This window comes from Muscardinus avellanarius (assembly GCF_963383645.1).
Source record: "Muscardinus avellanarius genome assembly, chromosome: 1".
NCBI classification, from domain to species: Eukaryota; Metazoa; Chordata; class Mammalia; order Rodentia; family Gliridae; genus Muscardinus; species Muscardinus avellanarius.
This window is the reverse complement of record NC_137786.1, coordinates 30553077-30576363: the sequence shown is the minus strand read 5'-3', so window position 1 is coordinate 30576363 and position 23287 is coordinate 30553077. Positions and strand designations below refer to the sequence as shown.

Genomic DNA, 23287 nt, shown 5'->3' with positions numbered 1-23287 from the left:
CATCTGGCTTCAATATATTATTTCTGAAATATAATCATATATGTTCAGTTAGTTCCTGCTTATATTTGTTCGTGAGGAAAAAAAAAGAACACAGTAATTAACAACTGGTTATTTAGAGATCATTTAAAAATCAGAACTGGAGTCATAGGGTGAGGTACAAAAGTAATCTAGGATGATTTTAAAAAAGATCTATGTTTATAGCCAGGCATGGTGGTGTGTGGCTATAATCCCAATAGTTGGGAGGCTGAGACAAAAAAAAGGATCAGAGGTTCAAGGCCAGCCTCAGCAATTTAGGGAGGCCCTCTGTTACCTTGTGAGACCCTGTTTTAAAATAAAATAATAAAATAGGTTTGAGGGTATAGCTCAAAGGTAAAATGTACCTGATTCAATCTTCAGTATCACAAAACAAACAAAAAAATCTTAGTTCTTGACAGAATACAAAGAAGCACAACAAAATTAAAAAGCACCAAACAAAAACAATTTGAAATTCACAAAATAAAACAGAAAGGGAAATGTGTATGTGTTAAAATAATTTAATTCTTCCTGTACATTTTTGTCCATGTGAGAAATCAAGATACACACTTTATAATAGTTACCTGTTCTGAGACATTCAAGTCAATTCAGATGGTAAAAGTAGAATTCAATCACTAGTGAAATGTTTAAAAAATATATATTAAAGAAAAAAATGTCTTTACAAATTAAAAAATAATCTTCCACAATCCAATAAATTGCAGATCACTGAAATTTTAACTCGTTAGATGATTTCAGTTCAGTTTTTGGTTTCAGAATCTAGAGACAGTAAAAAAACAAAAGGTGTTGGCAGAATTTCTATCTGTTTTTACGTTTTTCTTTCTTGCTCCGACTACTTGTCACACTGTTTAAAGATGATGATGATGATGGAGGTGCTCTTGCATGACCTGTAGCCTTTAGATGTTCAAAAAGTTTATTCCGGGATGGAAATTCACTATGGCAGGTTGTACAGCTGATAAGAACATCACTCTGAGAAGGGGAAAAATACAAATAAAAATAAGTGTTATCATCTGAGAGTAGTGTCTTATGTTTTAATATCATGATTTTACAACAATTATCTGCAAAATAAAGACATTTTAAGAAAGCAGACACTTAATATAACAGGCTAAACAAAGGCAGATGCTCTTGGAAGTTAAACTCATTAACCAATACCAACCATCAGTTCTAAGACTCACTCCCTCCCTCCCTCCCTCCCTCCCTCCCTCCCTCCCTCCTATTTCTCTCTCTTTCTTTCTTTCTTTCTTTCTTTCTTTCTTTCTTTCTTTCTTTCTTTCTTTCTCGTGGTGTTAGAGACTGAAGCCAGGGGCATTCTACCTTTGAGCTACATCCCTAGCACTATTTTTTCATTTATTTATTTATTTATTTATTTATTTATTTATTTATATTTATTTATTTATTGGTGGTCCTGGGGGGGCATTCTACCTTTGAGCTACATCCCTAGCACTATTTTTTCATTCATTCATTCATTCATTTATTCATTCATTCATTCATTTACGGTCCTGGGGTTTCTGGAAGCCCTTCTACCTCCGGGCTACACTCCCAGACCTATTTTTTATATTTTTTTAATTTTGAAACACAGTCCCTTAAGCCAGCACGGCTGGCTTCGAACCTGCACGATCCTCCTGTCTCTGCCTCCCAAGCGCGGGGATTACAAGCATGCGCCACCACGCCCGGCTTATTTTTTCTTTTTTTTTAAAACACAGTCTCACTAAGGTTCAGAAGGCCTCAATAAGTTGAGAGGCTGGCCATGAATCTGCAATCTTCCTGTCTCAGCCTCCCAAGTACTGTGATTACAAGTGTGGGCCACCAACACCTGGCTTCTTTCTGAGACTTTTAGTGACATGAACCACACAACTAGAGTAGAGAAAGTTTGTGTTTCATAATTACTCTCCAGAACTTGGCATAGCATTTAGGTTGCTAACCATAGAATTGTATCTAATTTTTCCAATGTGCTTCTTAAAATTAAATGATAGTACTATCCATATAAATTCTACCTTATAATGCAAAATCACTTGATGGGTTCACACTGTGCGGGTTCTTTGGGAAATGGCTCACTTAGTACGTATTTAAATCTTTAAGACATTATATTGCTTAAACAAGTCTACTTGTTGGACTTGATTTTGACTTACCAGTATTTTAGGTTCAGCAGGTACTTTGACAGATTTTTTTGTATCTTTGGTTTTCTTTCCTTTGGGTTTAGAAACACTGAAAAATAAAGTATTCAGCATAATTAAAAAATAATGTACCTCATTTAAGTGTCATCTTGTTTCCAAGAACAATCAAAAGATGAGATATATCTCTGAGCAGCCAGGAATGATGGTGCATGCTTGGAATCTCAGCCTTTGGGAGGCTGAGACAGGAGGATCACAGTTCGCAGCCAGCCTCAGCCGCTTAGTGTGGCCCTTGCAACTCAGTGAGACAGTGAGACCTTGTTTTAAATTAAAGAATTAAAAAAAAAAAATAGGGCTGGGGATATAGCTCAAAGGTAGACTGCCCCTGGGTTCCATCCCCAGTACTGCAAAAAGAAAAAAAAAAAAAAATCTCTGAATATTTACACAATGTATTTTTATAAAAGCAAAGCACTTAGTACTCTATTTATACTGTTATAATGAGGGAGTTATGATAAAGCTTCATAATGCTTCACAGGTATGCCATTCAGCAGAGACCAAGAGTCTGCATTAAGTTAAACCGTCTACACATGTGCATGATGAGAACTGTGAAGAACATTATTATACAGTATACAGCTATCTTTTGGAGGAAGGTGCACACAATGATAATAAGGCAAAAGGTAAAACATGCAATTTACAAAAATCATCAGACATGACACAAATATAGCTAAGAAAACTTAGAGCAATATCCCTGGCAAACAATTTATCACATAAAAGACAGCTACATCTCAGAAACTAATATTAAGTTATTAAGCCAGGCATCGTGGTACACACCTGCAATCCCAGTATTTACATGACTGCAACAGGAGGATTAGTTTGAAGCCAGCCTCAGCAACTTAGAGATTCTCAGCAACTTAGTGAGACCCTGTTTCAAAACAAAAACTTTAGGGCTGAAGGTATAGCTTAGAGGTAGAATGCTCTAAAGTTCAATCCTTGGTGCCACCAAAAAATTAAAAAAAGACATCTATTTATTTGCGTACTGGGGATTAATAGTACCCAATCTCAGAGAAGCATTCTACCTCTAAGCTATACTCCCAGCCTTTTTTAATCTTTTATTTTGAAACAGGATCTCATTAAGTTACTGAGAGCCTTGCTAAGTTTCTGAGACTGGCCTTAAGCCTGCTATTCTCCCATCTCAGCCTCCCAAGTACTAGGATTGCAGGCGTGCACCATCAGGCTTTGCTTCCTTTATTTACTTATTTTAAATGGTATACACAACCACTTCTTAGGGAGGCACTTCTCACCGAGCAGCCAGTGTCTGCATCACGACCTAGAAGCAGCAGAGGCTCTGGCAGAAAGGACCCACGGTTAACACCGGTTGTAGGCAGGGTAGTGTGGTGTGAGTCTCAGCCCTGCCACTCCACAGCAGCGAACAAGTCACTCTGTATATTCTGAAATGTGTTCTAACACCAGGAAAATGAGAAAGGTGAACTATACTAGTGGTTGACCACTTATCCTCTCCAAGTCAATTCCTATGTAGAAGTCAAAGGTATTTTTATTTGTAGAAAGGCAAAATAAAAATATTTTAGTTCTCAACTGGGAGTAGTAGTGTATGCCTATAATCCAAGTACTTGGGAGACTGAGATAGAAGGATCACAGGTTCGAACAAGTTAGTGAAGCCCTAGTGAGATATTTAAAAAAAAAAAAAAATGGGCTTGGGATGTAGCTAGGAAGTAGTTCAATCCCAAGTACAGCCCCTCCCCAAATAAACTAAATTAAAAAAAAATAAACTTGGGGTGTAGCTCAGAGGTAGAATACTGCTGGGTTCAACCACAGCACCACATGAACACAAAACAAACAAGCTGTGATCGCTCTGGATAAAGAAGAGTGCCGGGGTCCTAGAGCTAACTTCTTGGGTGGCCCTAATGCCCGAGTAGCCTGGGTCCTCAAAGGACACCTGTGCCCATGGAGCTTGACACTCTGGGTGCCTTCAAGTGGGGAGTCAGGCAGATGGGGATTAAGTGCCAGCCTTTCCACCTACCAACTTATATTTGGATGAGTTACTGAAGCTAAGATCTGGTTCCCCCACCCGTAAAATGGGAATGAGCACTGAGCATCAATGAAATGAGTATTATCCCCTCCAAGCCTCCGCTCTCTGAAGCACTTCACAGCTCTGCCTGCCTTCTCTGCAGCCAGAGCCCTACCGTAAGTGCTGGTCATGAGTTCCCTCACCCATGCTACTGCTACTGCTACTGCTACTGCTACTGCAGGTAAACTCCCGGCACCCGTAAGTACACTCCACCACCCCACAGCTGTGGCTCCAGGGTTGAGCTTTTCAACTCACACACCCACTATGCTGTCGTTATTTTAACTGTTTTTCATAGTCCTACCATAGAAACCTAAGGCTACCTATTGTTCAGATCTCTCCTTATAGATAAGAAGTGATTCTCTATTCAAGAGAAATAGGAGGAGGGGGACAAGAAAGCCAGACAAGAAAAGGACTGGCTCTCATGCTGACCAAGACTTTCACACAGCCCATCCCATCAGGGCAGCCCTGGGCAGTACCAGGACTCCTGGATGCCTCTGAACAGGAAGCCCCCAAGCTACTGGCCTGTGACACCACCACCACCACCACCACGGGGCTGGGGCTGAACACAGCATGTTGTCTCAGGATGAAGGCTTGGTGAGGGATGCTCCAGGGGGAAGGGGGCGGGAAACAGACCCAAGAACAAGGACAAAAGAACCACAGCGTGTAAGGGAAACTGGAACTGGGCCAAAGTGATTCTGATCACGCTGCTGGAATATCTGTGCGCATACTACTCTCATCTCTGCTTTCTAACATGCCTTATCTGTGCATGTGTGTTTATCATGTGTATATGTCGGTATAAATGTAGTTTATACCTAAATTAGTCAATCATGGAAAGGAGATTTTATTTGCTATATGAAAAGCTATTCTGTTATTATTAAGTAATTACAAATACTATCCAACTCTGACTTACATTTTAGTTTCACTTTTTGCATCATCACATGGTTCGATGGTCTCTGAGACACTGATGTTTTCTTGGGGACTATCTTCCAATTCTTTGGCATTGTTTTGATCCAAGTTAGCATCTTCTCGATCAACCGTTACTTCTTCTGCAGTTCCACTTTCATTGAAATTGTCATCATAACTCTATGTAATAAAACATATGTGTCATTACAAAACAATTTCATTTATTAATACTGGCTTCTTAGGTTTTTTAACAAAATAGTTATACTAAAATATTAATGTCCCACACACTCTAGTAGATCTCAGAAGATAAAAAAAAGAAGCAAGTGAGGTAAAAACAGATGCTCATTACAAAGGTATTACAGTAAGGAAATGAGTAAAATCCAAACACACAATAACTGAACAGCTGGATACACAAAAAAGAAATCTATGAAATTCTAAAGTCATATTTCAAAAGAAATTCAATAACGTAAAATATACTAGCGAGAACGGAAAAGAGAAAGTTACACATACAACCCAATCCCAGTCCAAAACTACAGAGCTCTTCCTTTCTTCCCCTCAATTTGTATTTGAATTCCTCTTTTCCCATAGGGAATCTGGTTCTCAAAAGCATAATGTATGTATTCACTTGCTCTAATCTATAACATAGGGAAGAGTTTCAGAAATACCATTTCAATTATTACCAAAAAGCCTAAGTTTAAAATTTACCTTTTTTACTGTGAATTTTATCCTCTGATAAAATTCAAATTATCTCATAGAGGGAGTTCAGAGTACTGTGTTCAAGCTACTTGAATTAATTATCTTTGTCTGGCAGGGTCTTTTGTTTCTATGTACAGTTTTAGTATTGGGGTTTTTTTTTTTTACAATCCTTGTTGGCTTATACAACTTTTTTTGATCATACAGAAAACCTTCACAACTTGAGGTATCACAATTCTCAAATTTGCACATTTGCTGCTTCCTGCTCTTTGGTCTATGAGCACCGTCTCCACATCGCCACCCCTCCCAAAAGAAAGCTCGGAAAATACAAGAAAAGTGCTACATATAACTTAGTCTGAGCCTGATATAACCCTAAATTTTAAACAAGAGATGTTTATAAAGGAATATAGCTTTGAAGGGAAAAAACAAGGTGGTATTTTGAAGAATTTGTCAATTAAAAAAATAATATATGGGTTTATTACTATAATCAACAGAAAACCTATCATTCATGAATAAGAGTAAGACAGGCTTGGATTAAATATAAATCCCTACTTTATTTTGTTCTTTCTCTATTGGTACTGACACAATGGAAAAAAACATGCTCTAAACAAGTGATCTGGATAGACAATGCTACAATTTAATTTATAAAAAATATTTAATTTGGCCAGGCATGGTGGCACACGCTTGTAACCCCTGCACTTAGGAGGCAGAGACAGGAAGAACGCACAGGTTTGGAGCCAGCCTCTCTGGCTTAAGAGACCCTGTTTCCAAATAAAAGGTATAAAACAGGTCTGGGAGTGTAGCCCGGAGGTAGAAGGGGTTCCCAGAAACCCCAGTACCACCACCAAAAAAAATTAATTTGCTATGTAGTTTTGTGCCTGAAGCAAATTGTACTGTTGCAAATTACAACTGAATTTTACTCAGCCATAAAGAAGAACAAAACTACATGATTTGTGGGAAAATAGATGGAACTGGAAAATACTATGCTAAGTGAGATTAGTTGGTCACAAAACATAAAAAATAGGATGCTTTCCCTAATATGCAAAAGCTACAGAGAAATAGGGTCCTAGGAGAAGCTCTAGATGAAGGAGAAACCATAGGTGAGCAAATAAACCTGAGGGGGATGGGAAGGAAGAAGAAGGAAATTCCCTAATGTACATGATGTACATTCACAAACATATCAAAGTCAATCAGTAGGCCAAACATGAGAAGGAGGGAGAAGGAGGGAATTAGGGAAGGGCTAAATGAGTGATGTGTGCATATATGCCTCTACCATCTTATATTTATTAAAATGTATGACTACAATGCACCAATAATAAATAAACAAATAACAAATAGTTTGTGTTATATAAAAATTTTTAAAAGCTGGGCGCGGTGGCGGCGCATGCTTGTAATCCCCGCGCTTGGGAGATGGAGACAGAAGGATCGCGCAGGTTCGAAGCCAGCCGTGCTGGTTTAAGAGAACCTGTTTCCAAATAAAAAATATAAAAAAATAGGTCTGGGAGCGTAGCCCGGAGGTAGAAGGGCTTCCAGGAACCCCAGTACCACAAAAAAAAAAAAAAAATTTTAAATAGGACACTAATAAAAACTACTGAACAGTATTATAACCATTTGGATAAATAAGACATATCTAAAATTTTATTATAAGTGGTTAATATAATTTATTATTATTTTTAAGAAACATTTAATATTAGCCAGGTGTGGTGGCACACACTTGTAATCCCAGTACTTGGGAGGCTGAAGCAGGAGGATCACAGGTTCACGGTCAGCCTCAGCAACTTGTGAGGCCCTCCAACAACTTATGGCCCTCCCTGTTTCAAAATAGAGAATAAAATAGGACTGGGGGTGTAGCTCAGAGGTAGAATGACTCTGGGTTCAATCCTCAGTAACACACACACACACACACACACACACACACACACAAAACCTAAAAACTTCTAATGCTAAATTACATAACTGATTTACATTAAAATTACACAAAATCAATTCCATACTCTTTAAAACCGCTAAGTATCCTTACTAAAATGGACAAACTATTTTTACAAGTTAAGAGATATCCACGAGACTGTTTCACATGTGTAAAAACATACCATAACACTATTAGAGACTGGTTTTGAATATCAACTGTGAGATATTTAACTAAACTTCTGAGTAATAAAAACTTTTTTCTAATAATCAAATCATTACAAGTTTTTAATCAGATGTTCTTTTTTGTAGTATTTTATTGATGTTGGGAAAAGAAGCTTAGAAATATAATGACCAACTCCCAAATTCCGTTTCTAGATTTTAATTGATGACTTGAAAGATCTATAATCAGATGAATCTATGATTTTTTTGATATGACATTCAGCAGCTAATTCATACCAGGAGAGTTATGCAAAAATTTAAAACAAAAAATAATTTAGCACCATACATACAAAGGAGGGAAGCACTGAAAAAGATATTTCCACTTCCTTTAAATCAGTTTTACTACCTACACAAAATTAAGAAGTGAAACTTTCCTGCTTCATACATACTATATTGAATAAACAAGAGTCCTGCAACTCTGTAGCTGATAGTCAATGTTAATAAAGTCTTTCCAACATACCTGTGCTGGCTTCTGTTTCTTTTTCTTCTGTCTTTTAGAAAGCCTAAGAGCAAATATAAATCAAATGTCAAATAGTTGACTTTGTGAAGATTTACTAAGTGAAAAGATATTGAAAACAGTGCTAAAGAGAGAATTACTTAATACCATAAAGCTCTAAAAGAAAAAGATACTTATCAAATTAGAGAACAATAACAGTAGTTAAACTGATAGTCATTAGCTTTGGCAACTGACTGGGAATAAAACTGCTTTAATATAATCTTAACATATTCTGTGAAAGCTAGATAACAGATTAAATCCCTTGAGACATAACGGTATTTAAATAAAATGTGGTAAATATGTCCCAGTGATATTCGATGTAAAAAAAAGTACTTTTGTTTGGATGTATTTCCCATTTCTTCCTCAGAATTGGCATTCAATAGATTTTCATCTGTATGAGGTCCTGAAAACTGTTCTTCCTCCTCTTCCAACTGCTGTTTTAGCAAGGCAACCATTTCCCGATGCTTCTTTGACTTCTCATGGTTCTTCATGCTGAAAGAACAATCTGGTGTGAGTAGCTGCACCAGGGCGCACCCATACCTGCCCAGGTATGCTGCTGGATGACTGCAACCAAGCTAACATTGGCAAATACTTGTGATTTTATACAGAGCCAAGAAGTCTATCAGGACTGCCCAGGTATTAGGACCCTAAATCTCAGCATTCCCCGAATTTTCTTCCTTCTTACTTACTATACATTTTCTTTTTGGGGGAAACCAAATTCTCTGTTATTTTGATTTTTCAATTTTTAATGCATAATTTTATGTCTTTCTTTTTTTTTCTTTTTTGGTGGTACTGGGGTTCCTGGAAACCCTTCTACCTCCGGGCTACACTCCCAGACCTATTTTTTAATTTTTGGAAACAGGGTATCTTAAGCCAGCACGGCTGGCTTCAAACCTGCACAATCCTCCTGTATCCGCCTCCCAAGTGTGGGGATTACAAGCGTGCGCCACTATGCCCGGCTTATGTCTTTATTTCAAGACATACATAAAAAATTAAATAAAATTAAGACCCTTTTCTTGTGATACTGGGGATGGAACCCAGGGGCATTCTACCTCCAAGCCATACCCCCATCCCTATTTTTTTAGTCTTTTTAATTTTGAAATAGGGTCTCACTGAATTGCGAAGGGCCTCACTAAGTAGCTGAGGCTGTCCGCGAACCACGATTCTCCAGTCTCTGCCTCTGGAATGCTGGGATTACAAGCGTTCGCCACCATGCCCGGCTAAATTAAGACCCTTTATTAAATGAGAAACACTATGTGAAGACCAAAAAGTCAAGCCCACAACAGGAGAAAATATTTCCCATACATGTGATGAACAGAATTTTTTTTGTTGGCTTTTTTTTTTTTTTTTGGTGGTATTGGGGGTGGAACCCAGAGGCTTCCTACCTCCGGGATATACTCCCAGACCTATTTTATATTTTATTTGGAAACAGGGTCTTACTATGTTGCTGAGAGCCTCACTAAGTAGCTGAGGCTAGCTTTGAACCTGTGTGATCCTCCTGTCTCAGCCTCCCAAGCGCAGGGATTACAAGCGTTGCCTGGTGACAAACAGAATTTTTCAGTTCTTAAAAATTAGAGCCTTTGCTGGGCATGGTGGCGCACGCTTGTAATCTCTGTGCTTGTGAGGCGGAGAAAGCAGGATTGCGCAGGTTTGAAGCCAGTCTCGCTGGCTTAAGAGACACTGTTTCCAAATAAAAATATAAAAATAGGTCTGGGAGTGTAGCCCAGAGGTAGAAGGGCTTCCAGGAACCCCAGTACCATAAATAAATAAATAAATAAATAAATAAATAAATAAATAAATAAATAAATAAATAAATAAATAAAGCTAGAGTGTAAATTGTAAGAAGGATGCTCCTGGATTCAATCCTCAGTGCCACAGGCAAGGCAAGGCAAAGCAGGAGGACTTCATGTGCCCCAGACAGGAAACCTTGAGATTGACAGCATATGCTTGTGTAGTATTCACCTGGGGATACAAGTATCCCGAATCTAATCATAAAGAAATAAACCTCAAATTAAAAACTTGAAGAAGAAATATTTTGAAGTAGTATACTTCTAAAATATAAATGAGATAAAAGACAAAATGAGGAAATTATTCCAAATTAAAGGATGACAAATAAGGCAAGTATATGATCCTACACTGGACTCTGTACTGAAGTGGAAAAAAATGTTACACCGGGGTGTGTGTGTGTGTGTGTGTGTGTGTGTGTGTGTGTGTGTGTAGGTCTGGGGATGGAAAACAGGGGCATACACCGGGTTATGTGTGTGTGTGTGTGTGTGTGTGTGTGTGTGTGTGTGTGTGTAGGTCTGGGGATGGAACCCAGGGGCATTTGACCTCCGAACTATATCCCCTGCCTATTTTTTAGTTTTTATTTTGAAACAGGGTCTCACTAAGTTACAAAGGACCTCACTAAGTAGCTTAGGCTGTCCGCAAACTGCGATCCTCCAGTCTCAGTCTCCCAAATGCTGGGATTACAAGCATGTGCCACCATGCCTGGTTTACACCGGGTTATTAACAAAGTGTAAACTAACGGAATTAGAATTTGTGAAATAAATTAAAGTATCAGTTATACACATCCTAAGGATGATAACTTATCTTTGTTCTTAAGAAATATAAAGTATTTATAGGCAAAAGAGCAGTACATATATTCAGGAAATAAAAACCATGTCTGTGTATGTGCATGTAGAGATGAAGAGAACACATGTAAACGGGACAGAACATTAGCAAATGGGTAAACAGGGTATGGCAAATTCTATTCCTACAACTTTCCTTTAGGAATATTATTTCCAAATTAAAAGATAAGCCAGGTGTGGTGACGCATGCTTCTAATCCCAGTACTTAGGAGGCTGAGACAAGAGGATAATGGTTCGCTGCCAGCCTCAACTACTTAGTGAGGCCTCTGCAACTTAGTGAGACCTTGTTTCAAACTTAAAAAAAAATAGGACTGGGGGTATAGCTCAGAGGTAGAATGCCTCTGAGTTCCATCCCCAATACCGAAATAATAATAAAAATAATTTTTTAATTTTTAATTTTAATTTTTATATTGATATTAATATTTACATATTAGTAACTACTATTATATAACAAATTATTATTATTATTATTATTATTATTATTATTATTATTATTATTATTATTATTTAGCCGGGTGTGGTGGCATATGCTTGTAATCCTAGTACTTGGGAGGCTGAGACAGGAGGATCACAAGTTCAAGACCAGCCTCAGCAACTTAAAAAAATTTTCAGCAATCTAGCAAGGCTCTGTTTCAAAATTAAAATAGGGCTGAGGTGTGGCTCAGAGGCAGGACACCCCTGGGTTTAATCTCCAGTACCAATAATAATAATGATGATGATAATAATAATTTTAAAAATCAACTGTTGCATGTTGGTTTTTTTTTTTTTTTAATTTTTGCTTGTTTTTAACTTTTCTGTCTCTTGTCACTTCTCTTGCTACCCTGCGATTTCTCCCTGGGCTTCTCTTGTAACATTAGTGCTGACCACCACCTCCCCACTCGGCCTTCGCTCTCCTTTCTTCTTGACTGCAGGTTATTTGGCTCCCATTTTCTTCCACGTTCTTTCTCCCTCCTTTATAACGGAATCCTTTTTAGTATGTATTTCTTTGTCACTGTTCCCACAAGATGAAGTAAACATGCTCTTGGCAGAGCAAGTATCTGGTTTCTAGATGGCCGTGACATGCCTGGGCCAAAGGCTGGATGGAAGTGAGTCTGAGGTCAGAGAAGTGATCATTAGGGTCTAGCCTGCTTGCCCATGTGACCCGCCTTCTTTAGCAAAACAAGAAGGAGCCGGGTGTGGTGGCTCACTCTTGAAATCCCAGTACTTGGGAGGCTGAGACAGGAGGATAACAGTTCACGGACAGCCTCACTACTTATTAGTGTGGCCTTTTGCAACACAGTGAGACCTTGTTTCAAAATAAAGAAAATATCAGGCTGGGGATGTAGCTCATAGGTAGAATGTCCTTGGGTTCCATCCCCAGTACTGGAAAAAACAAAAACAAAAAAAACCCAGGAAGGATTTCTTTCTGAAAAAAGCCATGTGTGTTTAAAAAGCAGTTATTACACTGGAATAGAGGGATGAATGAGAATTGATACACCAGGCTTAACTGCTGGTACAAATATTTCTTTCTTTCCCCGTTGGACAAGAAGACATAAGGGCTAGTGATCAAATGCCACAATACACTTTATCTCAAAAGAAAAGGTAAATTCAAAGATATCAGACTTACGCCTTTTCTGTCTTGAACGATTTGTCACATGCTGGGCAGTAAAGCTCGTCATAAAGCTCAGCGTCCTCGGCCTCATCACTGTCTTTACCTATGAGAGGAAAGCCTATGGTAAGAATCATGTTTGGTTAGAACACAAATCTAAAGTATGTTAACAATATCACACCTCTTCAGTAAAACGAGCGTAATTCTATCCACAAAACCTATGTTCAAGAGGTATTGTGTGGCAGTGGGATGAGATCCTGGATGTGAATGAACTTTGAAAATTATAAAAGTCTGTGCGATTAGATCACTTCACATTTATGAATGTTTTATAATTTTCAAAGCACTTTTTCACATCCTTCTGATTCATTAATAAGTCGTTTCCTAAGCACTTTGGATAAATATAATTTTATCATTTGGGATATTATCTGAAAGGACATATTTATTGATAAGTAAAATTGGTATACTATGTTTAAATCACTCAGATTTATTTATGAAAAAGCTACAGACAGTGAGAAAAATCAGGTGTAGCTAATCTCAAAAATGCCAAAGCCTCATCTTTAGGGTAGTTGCTCCCTGGACTCTAAGAATAGAGGCAAGAAGAAAAAACTGTTGGCACAATAGAAGGAGCCCCTCCATAAAGTCAGAAGCAAGGAAGAATTCACACATACCACACACTCTCTCACAGAACATCTGCTTTCCTAGAAATAGCTGCTGCTAATACACAACCTACTGCTCATAGCTAGTCAGTCACACCGGTGCACATGTCCACCTGTCATTACATTTAGGTAACCAGAAACACAAATCATTTAGAACATAGGCAGAAAGGCCTTATTAATCAAGCTACCTGAATTAAACTACTTCAATGACTACCTTTATAAAGCCCATACAATATTGCTTTTTTTTTTGGGGGGGGCAGGTATGTGGATGCAACCCAGGGGCATTTAATCTCCAAGCTACACCCCCTGCCCTATTTTTTGTTCTTTATTTTAATACAGGGTCTCACTGAGTTGCAAAGGGCCTCACTAAGTAGCTGAGGCTGTCCACGAACCACGATCCTCCGGTCTCAGCCTCCCAAACGCTGGGATTGCAAGTGTGCACTACCACGCCCAGCACAATATTGTTTTTAATTATTTGTAATACTTAAAAATTGGAAGGCTGGGCATGGTGGCACATGCTTGTAATCCCAGCATTTGGGAGGCGGAGACTGGAGGATTGCGGTTTGCGGACAGCCTCAGCTACTTAGTGAGGCCCTTGCAACTCAGTGAGACCTATTTCAAAAATAAAGAATAAAAAATTAGGGATGAGAGTGTCACTCATAGGTAGAATATCCCTGGGTTCCATCCCCAGTATTGCAAAAATAAATAAATTGGGAAATACCAAAGCCAGACATGGTGGCGCACACTTGTAATCCCAGCATCTGGGAGGCTGAGACCAGAGGATCACTGTTCATAGACAGCCTCAGCTACTTAGCGAGGCCCTTCGCAACTCAGTGAGACCCAGTTTCAAAAATAAAATTAAAAATAATAATACCGCTGGGGGTGTCACTCGGAGGTAGAATGCCCCTGGGTTCCATCTCCAGTACTGCAATAAATAAATAAATAATAATAATAAAATAAAAAGACTAAAAAACGAGGATGAGGGTGTAGCTCAGAGGTACAATACCCTTGGGTTCCATCCCCAGTACTACCCAGAAAAAAAAAAAAAAAATCGAAAGATGTCACATAAAACTCAGAATTCCAGCTTAACTTAGAAAAATGAAAGCTCTGCATGGTCCTAGCAGCAATCAGCCAGAACCCAAGGTTCTCTGGGTTTTCATCACTCTCCTGTTTCATGTCATGTGACACCTGGGCCACGTAGCACTATTATGTGCATTCAGATGCACATCTTAACACATGATTAAATGTATATTCCAAAATTTCTTAACCAATCAAGAAAAATTACCATCCTGTCCATCTTTGGGCTCGTGTTCCTCCGTTTCGGTTTCATCCGATCCATCTCCAAACTCCCTTTCGTACTGCGCCTCCATCTCCCGCAGTTCCTTCTCCAAGTCGGCCATGGTCATCCAGCTCTGTTCTCTGTACTGCTCTGCCAGTCTGGATACATAGGACAGTCTCACTGGCTCTGGCAAGCATGCCTCTGCCTGGGTTTACTTACTTCTTACACTTAAAAGCCATCCCCAAGGGAGCACCTTATTCCCAAGTTATAATGCTTACAACCTAAAATCTGTGCTTCGGCTCTGGCAAACTCATTTGAAATCTGTCTCCTGGCTGGTTTCAACTGTTCTGCTAGATAAAAGGGTTTGAAACTTAATCAATCTTCAGATGACTTCAAGTAAATTACTGATTTTCAGAAAGTAATGAGTGGGTGAGTGGGTCGAGTAGAATTTTTAGTAAGTGAACAATTTGTAAAAGAATGTTACAATGCTCTGGACACAAAACTTGTAGTCAACTCTTAACAACAAAACTTTACAGGAACAAAAACAAACTGAGTATCTCACTGTGCCAATAAAGCAGTATTGCATGGCGGCTAATGCAGGCCCTGAGGTAAACTGCTTGGGTCCAATACCCAGCTCCGTGGTTTACCAGCCTCAAGACCCTGGGCTGCCTTCCTCATTTCCCCACATCGGTGAGGTCAAAAGCAGAAGTTATTCCATAGAATTGCTGTCAGGAAAGCACTCAGAACAGGGTCTTGCACAGAGTAAGAATACAATTAACATTTGTTACTGTTATACTGTACAGGAATCTATAAAGTATCTCAAGTGTAAAGGGATTTTGAAGGAAAATATCCACTTCAAAATAAAAGGTTTATTATATAGTAGGTGAAAAATACTACATTGCCAGGATGAAGCCAGGATGATAAAGAAAAAATCCAGAAACACAAATTCTTAGTATCTTTGTAGTCTAATGGGAGTACGATTTTTAAATGCAAGATGAAAAACTTTAACAGTGAAGAACCAATCCAGCTGTGATGTACTGGATGCCTACTGATGTTCTTGTTTTGTTTTTACATTCTAACTCTGAGCTACCCCACAGTCCTTTTTTTATATTTTTTATTTTGAAACAAGGTCTCATTAGGTTGCTGAGGAGGGGCGTGGACCTGCGATCCTCCCAAGTACTGGGGTGACAGGTATGCCCCGTCGTTCCCTTTGGCCCTCGCCCACACAGAAAGGAGCCAGCCACGAATCACATACTTGGCCTGCTTCAGCTTCTGCTGCCGCCTCATCTCTTCAGCCTTCCTCGCTTTCTCTGCATTTTGTTCCTCCACAAGCTTTCGATGTGCCTGAACTCTCTTATCTCTTTTACGAATGAAAGCTACCAGCTGCCGGACCAGCTCATTCTTCTCCTTCCTGGCTTTGTCTCGAATCTTTTTGTTTTCTTTTTCCATGGCTCGCTTTTCCCAGCGGTTTGAAGCCTGCCGTGTATCATATTCTTCCTTCCAAGCAAAATTCTTCTGAGTGCAGAAACTCTGCCAATAGGCGTAGAAAGGGTGGACTACCTAGCAACAAAGAGCACAGGTAAAATTCCGGTTTTACTTAAAATTCTTTAGAAAGGCAGTACATATTTATGGTGTAAAACATCTTTTTCAAATATATAACATTGCTATTTATCAGTGGAGAAGACAGTCCTTTTAAGGCTTTCCAGAGTAAACCACTCTTCAAAACAGACTTAATGAGAAAAGAAAACAATCTTACTGACCACAGAATAGGACCGTGGCCCATAGACAGGAAAAACAATGGAGGGAGACTATGGGGCTGCGACAAGCTCCTTCAGGAGAGAGAGGGGAAGAGAGGCACGGGGAAAGGACTAGAACTTGTTTCTTGACATGAGGAAATGGGGAAAGGACAGTGATAAATACTAATTAGACAATGCAATGCCCTTTTCTCTTACCGTATCATAGTCACTCTGGGAATCTCCAAAGGTTGGGAAATCCTCAACATCCTCCTCTAACACAGATTCTAGCTCTTCCTTTGCAATCATTTCAAACACATTACGATACACTGTATAAAACCCCTAAAACATCAGAAACACAATTTCTTAATACCTTTGTAGTCTAATGAGAGTAAGATTTTTAAATGCAAGATGAAAAACTTTTTTTTGGGGGGGGGGGGTCTGGGGGTGGAACCCAGGGTCATTCGACCTCTGAGCTACAACTCCTGCCCTATTTTTTATCCTTTATTTTGAAACCGGGTCTCTCTGAGTTGCAGAGGGCCTCACTAAGTAGCTGAGGCTGTCCGCAAACCGCGATCCTCCAGTCTCAGCCTCCCGAATGCTGAGGTTACAAGCGTGCGCCATCACGCCCAGTTGAGATGAAAAACTTTTAACAGTGAAGAATCACAGGACCCAGCTCTGGTCAGTGCATACATTTAGTTCCAACTGGAGGCTTCTATGTGCTGACAGCTTAAATATGAAAGCATTGGATTTCCAGTGTTCAAACTGAACACAGCTTCACTTTCCATTACAGAATAATCTTAAGAATTCTTTTTGTATTTGAGTCTTACCTTCTCGATAAGAAATTGAGTTTACATTTATCTCACCTTCTCGTCATCTCCATAACCAGAGTAACAGGTAACAGTGAAATAGTGGAGCAAATCCAAGCTGTCATCTTGATATTCTCCATCAAGTCCTCCTTTGAGTAAGGCCTCTCTGTGATTATCATACCTACAAAGAAAACAAAAGATCATCCTTCAGTAGAAGCTGAGTAAGTACAGACTCCTCACTTTGAGTTAGCCAAATCGTTCATGTTCATTTCTATGTGTCCAATCCACAGCCAAACAATTTTAAGGAAATATTAACATAAAAAGGCATAACATACCAACATAAAAAGTCTCTCACAGATTAAAACTATACATGAAAATTATTTAGTTTTGCTTTTGTACCATTGGGATTGAATCCAGGACTGCTCTCTACCTCTGAGGTAGACTCCCTCGTCCAATTTTATTTTTATTTGGAAATAGGGTCTTACTAAGTTACTCTACACTGACTTCAAACCTGCAATCCTCTGGTCTCTGCCTCCTAAATACTGGGATTATAGATGTGTGCCACTAAGCCCAGCTTGCAATTTCTAATACAATACTAACCTGTATAAACTGGAGAATTTTAAAAACCAGTAAATTTCTGACTCTCCCAGAAAAATAGCTGCATTTTCACAGAAAAGAAACATTACTAAATAGGACAGTATTGGACATAATCTAGTCCACAGATGTGACCTCAGAATTTACCAACATGCACTAGAATAAGGCTCATATGTTTATGTAAACTTAATGTAAGAGCTTTCCACACACAAAACTGCAGCTCAATGATATTAAATACATATTTCCTCTAAGTTTCTTTTCTACTCAAATAATGCATTTCATTTAATGAATAAGAAAGAAAGCAAAAACCACTTAGTGTATTAAATTTTTCAAAAACACCATATGTTGATGATTCCTTTGAGCAAAGCAGATTAGAACGGGAAGGACAAGGCCATGCTCACCATGCTCTTTCCTGAGGGTCACTCAATACGTCATACGCTGCTTGGATTAATTTAAATTGTTCAGCTGCTTCTGCGGCATTATCCAGATTTTTATCTGTTAAAAAAAGTCACAAAATTCAATCATCAAAAAACTAAAGGACAGTCTCTAAATGTTTTATATTACAAATGCTGTAAACAGATGAAGAGACTACAAAATTAAAAAAAACCACAGGGAAGAGAAATCTTGTATGACAGCTGATAATGAGAACCTGTCACAAGCATCTATAAGCCTTGGTATATCAGTGGACATCAATCTAGAAATCCACAAATGGAAAAACCTTAGGAGCACATTTTACTTTCACAAGTAATAAAATAAGCACCAATCACAGTTATGGACAGAGTATTATTTATCTAGTGCTAGATTATATTTAGTGCTCATGTTGTCTTTAACTTTTTCTTATCAATGCATACCAAAATAAACCACACACACACACACACACACACACACACACACACGCGCGCGCACACGCACACACACACACACACACACACACACACACACATTCTTCCATTAGCTGGACTTCTTTGACTGTGGTATTCTGCAAGCATCTTTGTCTAAGGAATCAACCAACCACAGGGGCAGGAGTAATGGTAATTTTGTATGATGAGGTTATGAATGGCTGCAGCGTCCACCTTGAGCTCTCTCTCTGGGGGGTACTCTGGGCATAGCCAGCTGCACTAGTAGAAGAAAATCAGGCAGTCTATGGAGTTCATCGGGTGAAAAATGGAGGTTTCCAGGGCCACAGGCAGCAAAGCACTGAAGCCTGCCAACAACCATGTGCATGAACCTGGAGGTGGGTTCTCTCAGACAATGATGTTCCAGCCTTGTGAGAAGCCCTAGGCCAAAACCATCCAGCCACACCATCCTTGATTCTGAGTCTCAGAACCTGGGAGTCTATAGAGTGAATAGATGCCTACTGTTTTATAGTTTGGTAATTTGCTTTGTAGCAACAGAAAATGAATACATTCAGAGAATAAAATATTTTGAGCACACCAACGTTAATTACAACTCAATACTTGTTTTTAAGAGGTTAGACAGAAGAAGATGAGAGGAAAGAAATGTGTTCCTACAATACTGTTTGTATAACTGACTTTCAAGGGCATCTTACCACCTCTTCTCAGATCTCATCACACTCATCCCAAGTCCTAAAGGCGGCCTGCTCAATACCTAACACTGGCAATATTTTCCAAAGTGTAACAACTCATGATGGCTCATTTTGCTAAGATGCTGTAAAAGAAAAAGGTTTTGGTATAATTTTACAATCATGGTCCCTGGGAATTGAAGGTAATTTTATGTTAAGTTAAAAATAACTTCCATTCCTGTAGCCTCACTGTTTATAGAAAGTAATACAATGTAAGTCTAACTCCCCTTCCACCCTGCAGCTCACCTGAGGAAAGACAGTGCCTCATCTTCCAGCCCATTTCTTCTCTGCACTGACCACTCCCATTTCTTCTGGAATCCTAGAATCCTCTATTTCTAATGCCATCCAAAATAAGGACTGATAATCAATGAGCCATTTGTTACTTAACACTATAGTCTGTACTACCTTGAAGCTGATTACCTACCTGTCACACTCCTTACAATGAGAAAAATAAACTGTTTAGGCTGCTACTTCTAATGACTACTAGCAATTATATCTTGTTATGACCCTTTTACAATCAGGTTCTAGGTAGTGAAGGACATGCAGACTCTTGTTGCAATTACCTTAGATTTTTATTATCACTCAGTAACAGACATTACTAGTTTCTACCCAACATCTATTCTCTTCTTCCTAACAAAACCACAATTTTAGCCAGGTGTGGTGGTGCATGCTTATAAGCTCAGTACTTGGGAAGCAGAGATAGGAGGATCACAGGTTTAAGGCCAACCTCAGTAGCCTAGAGAGACCATTTCAAAATTTAAAATAGAGGGGTGGGGTGCTGATGGAACTGTAGCTCAGGGATTGAATGGTCCTAGGCTTAATCCCCAGTATTCAAAACAAATGAACGATTTTGTTCACAGTGCCAATATACCCAGTTTGAAAATACAGACTTTCTTGTATTTATAGTCAGATGTAAACACAAGTCTACTAAATGAAGTTTCCAGGAGGAGTTGATATAATTTAACCATGAGGGCTGTAATCTCATGTGTGGATAAATCCACTGTAATAGATTTATTGGATGGTAACCTAGGCAGGTGGGGTATGACTGAAAGAGGCAGGTCCCTGGGGGTGTGGCCTTGGGAACTTGTGCCTGTATTTGTGAATCCCCTTGCTTGTTCTCTCTTGCTCCCAGCCTCTGTGATGTGAGAGCAGAACCTGCACACTGCTCTCCCCATGCCTCCCACCACCATGTCCTGAGCTCCACTGATGTAACTTGCTCAGATGGACTGAACCTCTGAAATCTCCAGAACTGTGAAAAAATAAATCATGCTTCCTCTAAGTTGTGATGGAGTTATTTTAGATTTCAGCACTGAGCATGCTGAAACACCTACAATCTTGACCCCTTGACACATTTTCCCACTACCACCTGAAAGAAACTTGAAAAATCTGAATCTATCACTCCTCCAGGTCCCATGGCTTCCCAATGCCCTTAGGATAAAATCCTGCTCCAATTTACCAAAACCTTCTCTTCCCTGTGCTCTTTCTAGCTTCTCTTCCCCTACATTCCCACTTTAGGTCTCCACCTGGATGGCACCTCTTCAGGAATCCATTTCTGGAACGCTCTCCCCATCTTTCCCTCCCCCACACAAAGCTAGCCCAGGATGAGTACATGGGCTCATAAGCACCTTTCCTTTGTCCTCACTGGTTTGAAACTGCCCGTTTTCCTGAGTCACTCACAAAATACTAATGCCACGTGGGACTGGGCCCTCCCTAGCTCGTTCATGTAGCAAGGTGCTCAGGAAATCAAATTGCCACCGGATGAATTACTGAAGACCTGCCTCTCATTAGGTAGGATTGTTGACCCTACTGGAAATAATTCTCAGTTCCTCTATAAAAGAAATAAAGACAATTTCTTTCCTTGTTTTTCTAATACCATAATAAACCGACAGCCTTTCTATACAAGAGGCACATTATTCTCTGAAGCACAATTTAGCCTGAGAAATGTCTAACACAATGCCCTACACATGAAACAAAACTAGACATCTGAATGACAGATTTAAATCCATGAGCCAGGAAAGTAAATATATCATAATTGTGTTCCTCCTAAAATAGAAATACACAAACATTTCTAAACCAAAAAATATTGAGAATGCCATGAATTAAGATGATACTCAGAGAATATAATCTACATTCAGTTCCAGACAGGTTTGGTTTCAAAGTCCATATTCTAGTAACAATTATATACTCATTTTATCCTTCCTCTCACTGATTTACAATTAATCACATCTGGTTATTTCTCCTTTGTTCCTTCCACCTGGATCTTTCCCCTCACCCTGGTTGGGCCACTACTTGTTCACGGTGGGCTTTCCCTCTCACCAGTCTTCTCCAAGTCACTCAGAGCCTTTAGAGCACCCTCCTAAGCCATCCCAATAAAACCAGCCAGGACTCAAAAAAATCAGTCCTCAGTTGAACTGTCAAGGACCTCTACAATTTGATTCCATACTACACTTTAAAAATGTTTTAATAACAGTCTTCAAAATTACCTAAGGCCATAAAATTTAATATTCAGGCTCACCCTTTCCAACCCAGAAAGTCAAGGCATTCCTGTCTTCCAATTCCTAATTCAATTTCTAAAGGTAATTACCGGTTACTCTACCATTTGCGTGTATACTATCTTTACACTAATGTTGTCCCTATCTTCCGACTTCTGCTATGATACACATTTAGCACACACACTTCTGCCCTTCCAACACACACGTGTGTGCTGTGCATGCATGAGGGGAAGCCTCGGCGGCTCCCCGTACAGCGATTAACTCCCTCCCTGGATTCCCGTGGCACTTACTGGTTGTTCTACTAATCCAACTACCAATCGTGCATGCTGTGCTATTTTCTTTGCACTCATTGTTAACTCTTCGTGTGTGTAAGGCACGTTTTCCCAACAAGACTCCGTGGTCCCGGTTTTAGCATTTCAGAAGCCACACACAAGACCCAGCACAGTGACTTGCATTTACTGGAGACCCTCTAAGCGTGTTCGCTGATTAATGGTTAAGGTGACAGCCTCCTATCAGAACCCTCAGGAAGCTGGGATTATTCAACTGCTGTCCTGGTTTCCGAGTCTGGAAGATCAGATTACTTCATTAAAGTCACACAGGCCTGGATCACACCCCAACACAACATCCAAAGGAAGCGCACTCTACGGGGAGGCCGCCGGACTCCGGCCCTGGGGGAACGACGGCGTCGGTCCTAAAGTGCGCGCACCCACCGCAGAGCGCCCCCGGCCGGCGGGCGGGCGGGCGGCCACCTACCCGGGTGCCATTTCAGGGCGAGCTTGCGATAGGCCTTCTTGAGCTCCTCCTCGCTGGCGTCGCGCCGCACCCCCAGCGCCTCGTAGTGACACTTCATGGCGGGGCCGGGCGCGGGCCGGCCGGGGCCCGGGGCGGGGCCGGGGCGGCGGCGCTGGTGGTCCTCTCCTCCCGCGGGGGCCCGGCGCCCGCACCCGGCCAGCCAGCGAGCGCGGCGGCGGCGGCGGCAGCGGCGCGGGGCGGCGGCGGAGCGCGGCGGCGGCGGGCGGCGAGGGCTGCGGCACGCGGGCGCGCGGAGGGGGCGGCGCCGGCGGCCGCGGCTCCGCATGGGCGGGTGGGCTGGGCTCCGGGCGGGCGGAGCCGCGCGCGGGAGGCGGGGCCTCGGCGGGCGGGAGGCGGGGCCGGCGCGGTGGGCGGGGCCGCGCCGCGCGGTGGGCGGGGCCGCGGCAGGTGTCATTGTGAGCACAGATGGTGATCCCCGTGGAGTGGTACCGACCCGGAGAGCGGACTTGAGGGTTGAAGGGGGAGTTAGGGTTGGTCCTGGACGGATTCTCGGAAATCTCTTCTTGCTCTTCTTGGGGTTCTTATTGTTTCTTAACTGCGTTTTTTTTTTTTTTTTAAGAGGAGGCAACTCAGGCTTCACGTAGTCTAGTTGGCTCCGTTCTGCAGTAAATAATGGCAGGATTCGTTAAACAGTACACTAGGGTTTTTCATTTCTCTTCAGCTGC

General features: G+C 40.5%; 1 protein-coding gene across 1 annotated transcript; it reads right to left on the bottom strand.

The window, feature by feature from the left end:
• Nucleotides 1-828: 828 nt before the first annotated feature.
• DNAJC21 (DnaJ heat shock protein family (Hsp40) member C21) lies at nucleotides 829-22674 on the bottom strand (the record flags this gene model as incomplete). The annotated part of the gene is made up of 12 exons (XM_080695431.1): nucleotides 22563-22674; nucleotides 18137-18230; nucleotides 17199-17322; nucleotides 16552-16674; nucleotides 15855-16159; nucleotides 14606-14757; nucleotides 12683-12770; nucleotides 8780-8938; nucleotides 8411-8453; nucleotides 5138-5310; nucleotides 2160-2235; nucleotides 829-999 (listed from the first exon to the last, which is right to left on the bottom strand). Exons 1-12 carry the CDS (start codon nucleotides 22657-22659, stop codon nucleotides 829-831), a joined length of 1605 nt encoding a protein of 534 aa, XP_080551557.1. The 5' UTR covers nucleotides 22660-22674.
• Nucleotides 22675-23287: the final 613 nt, after the last annotated feature.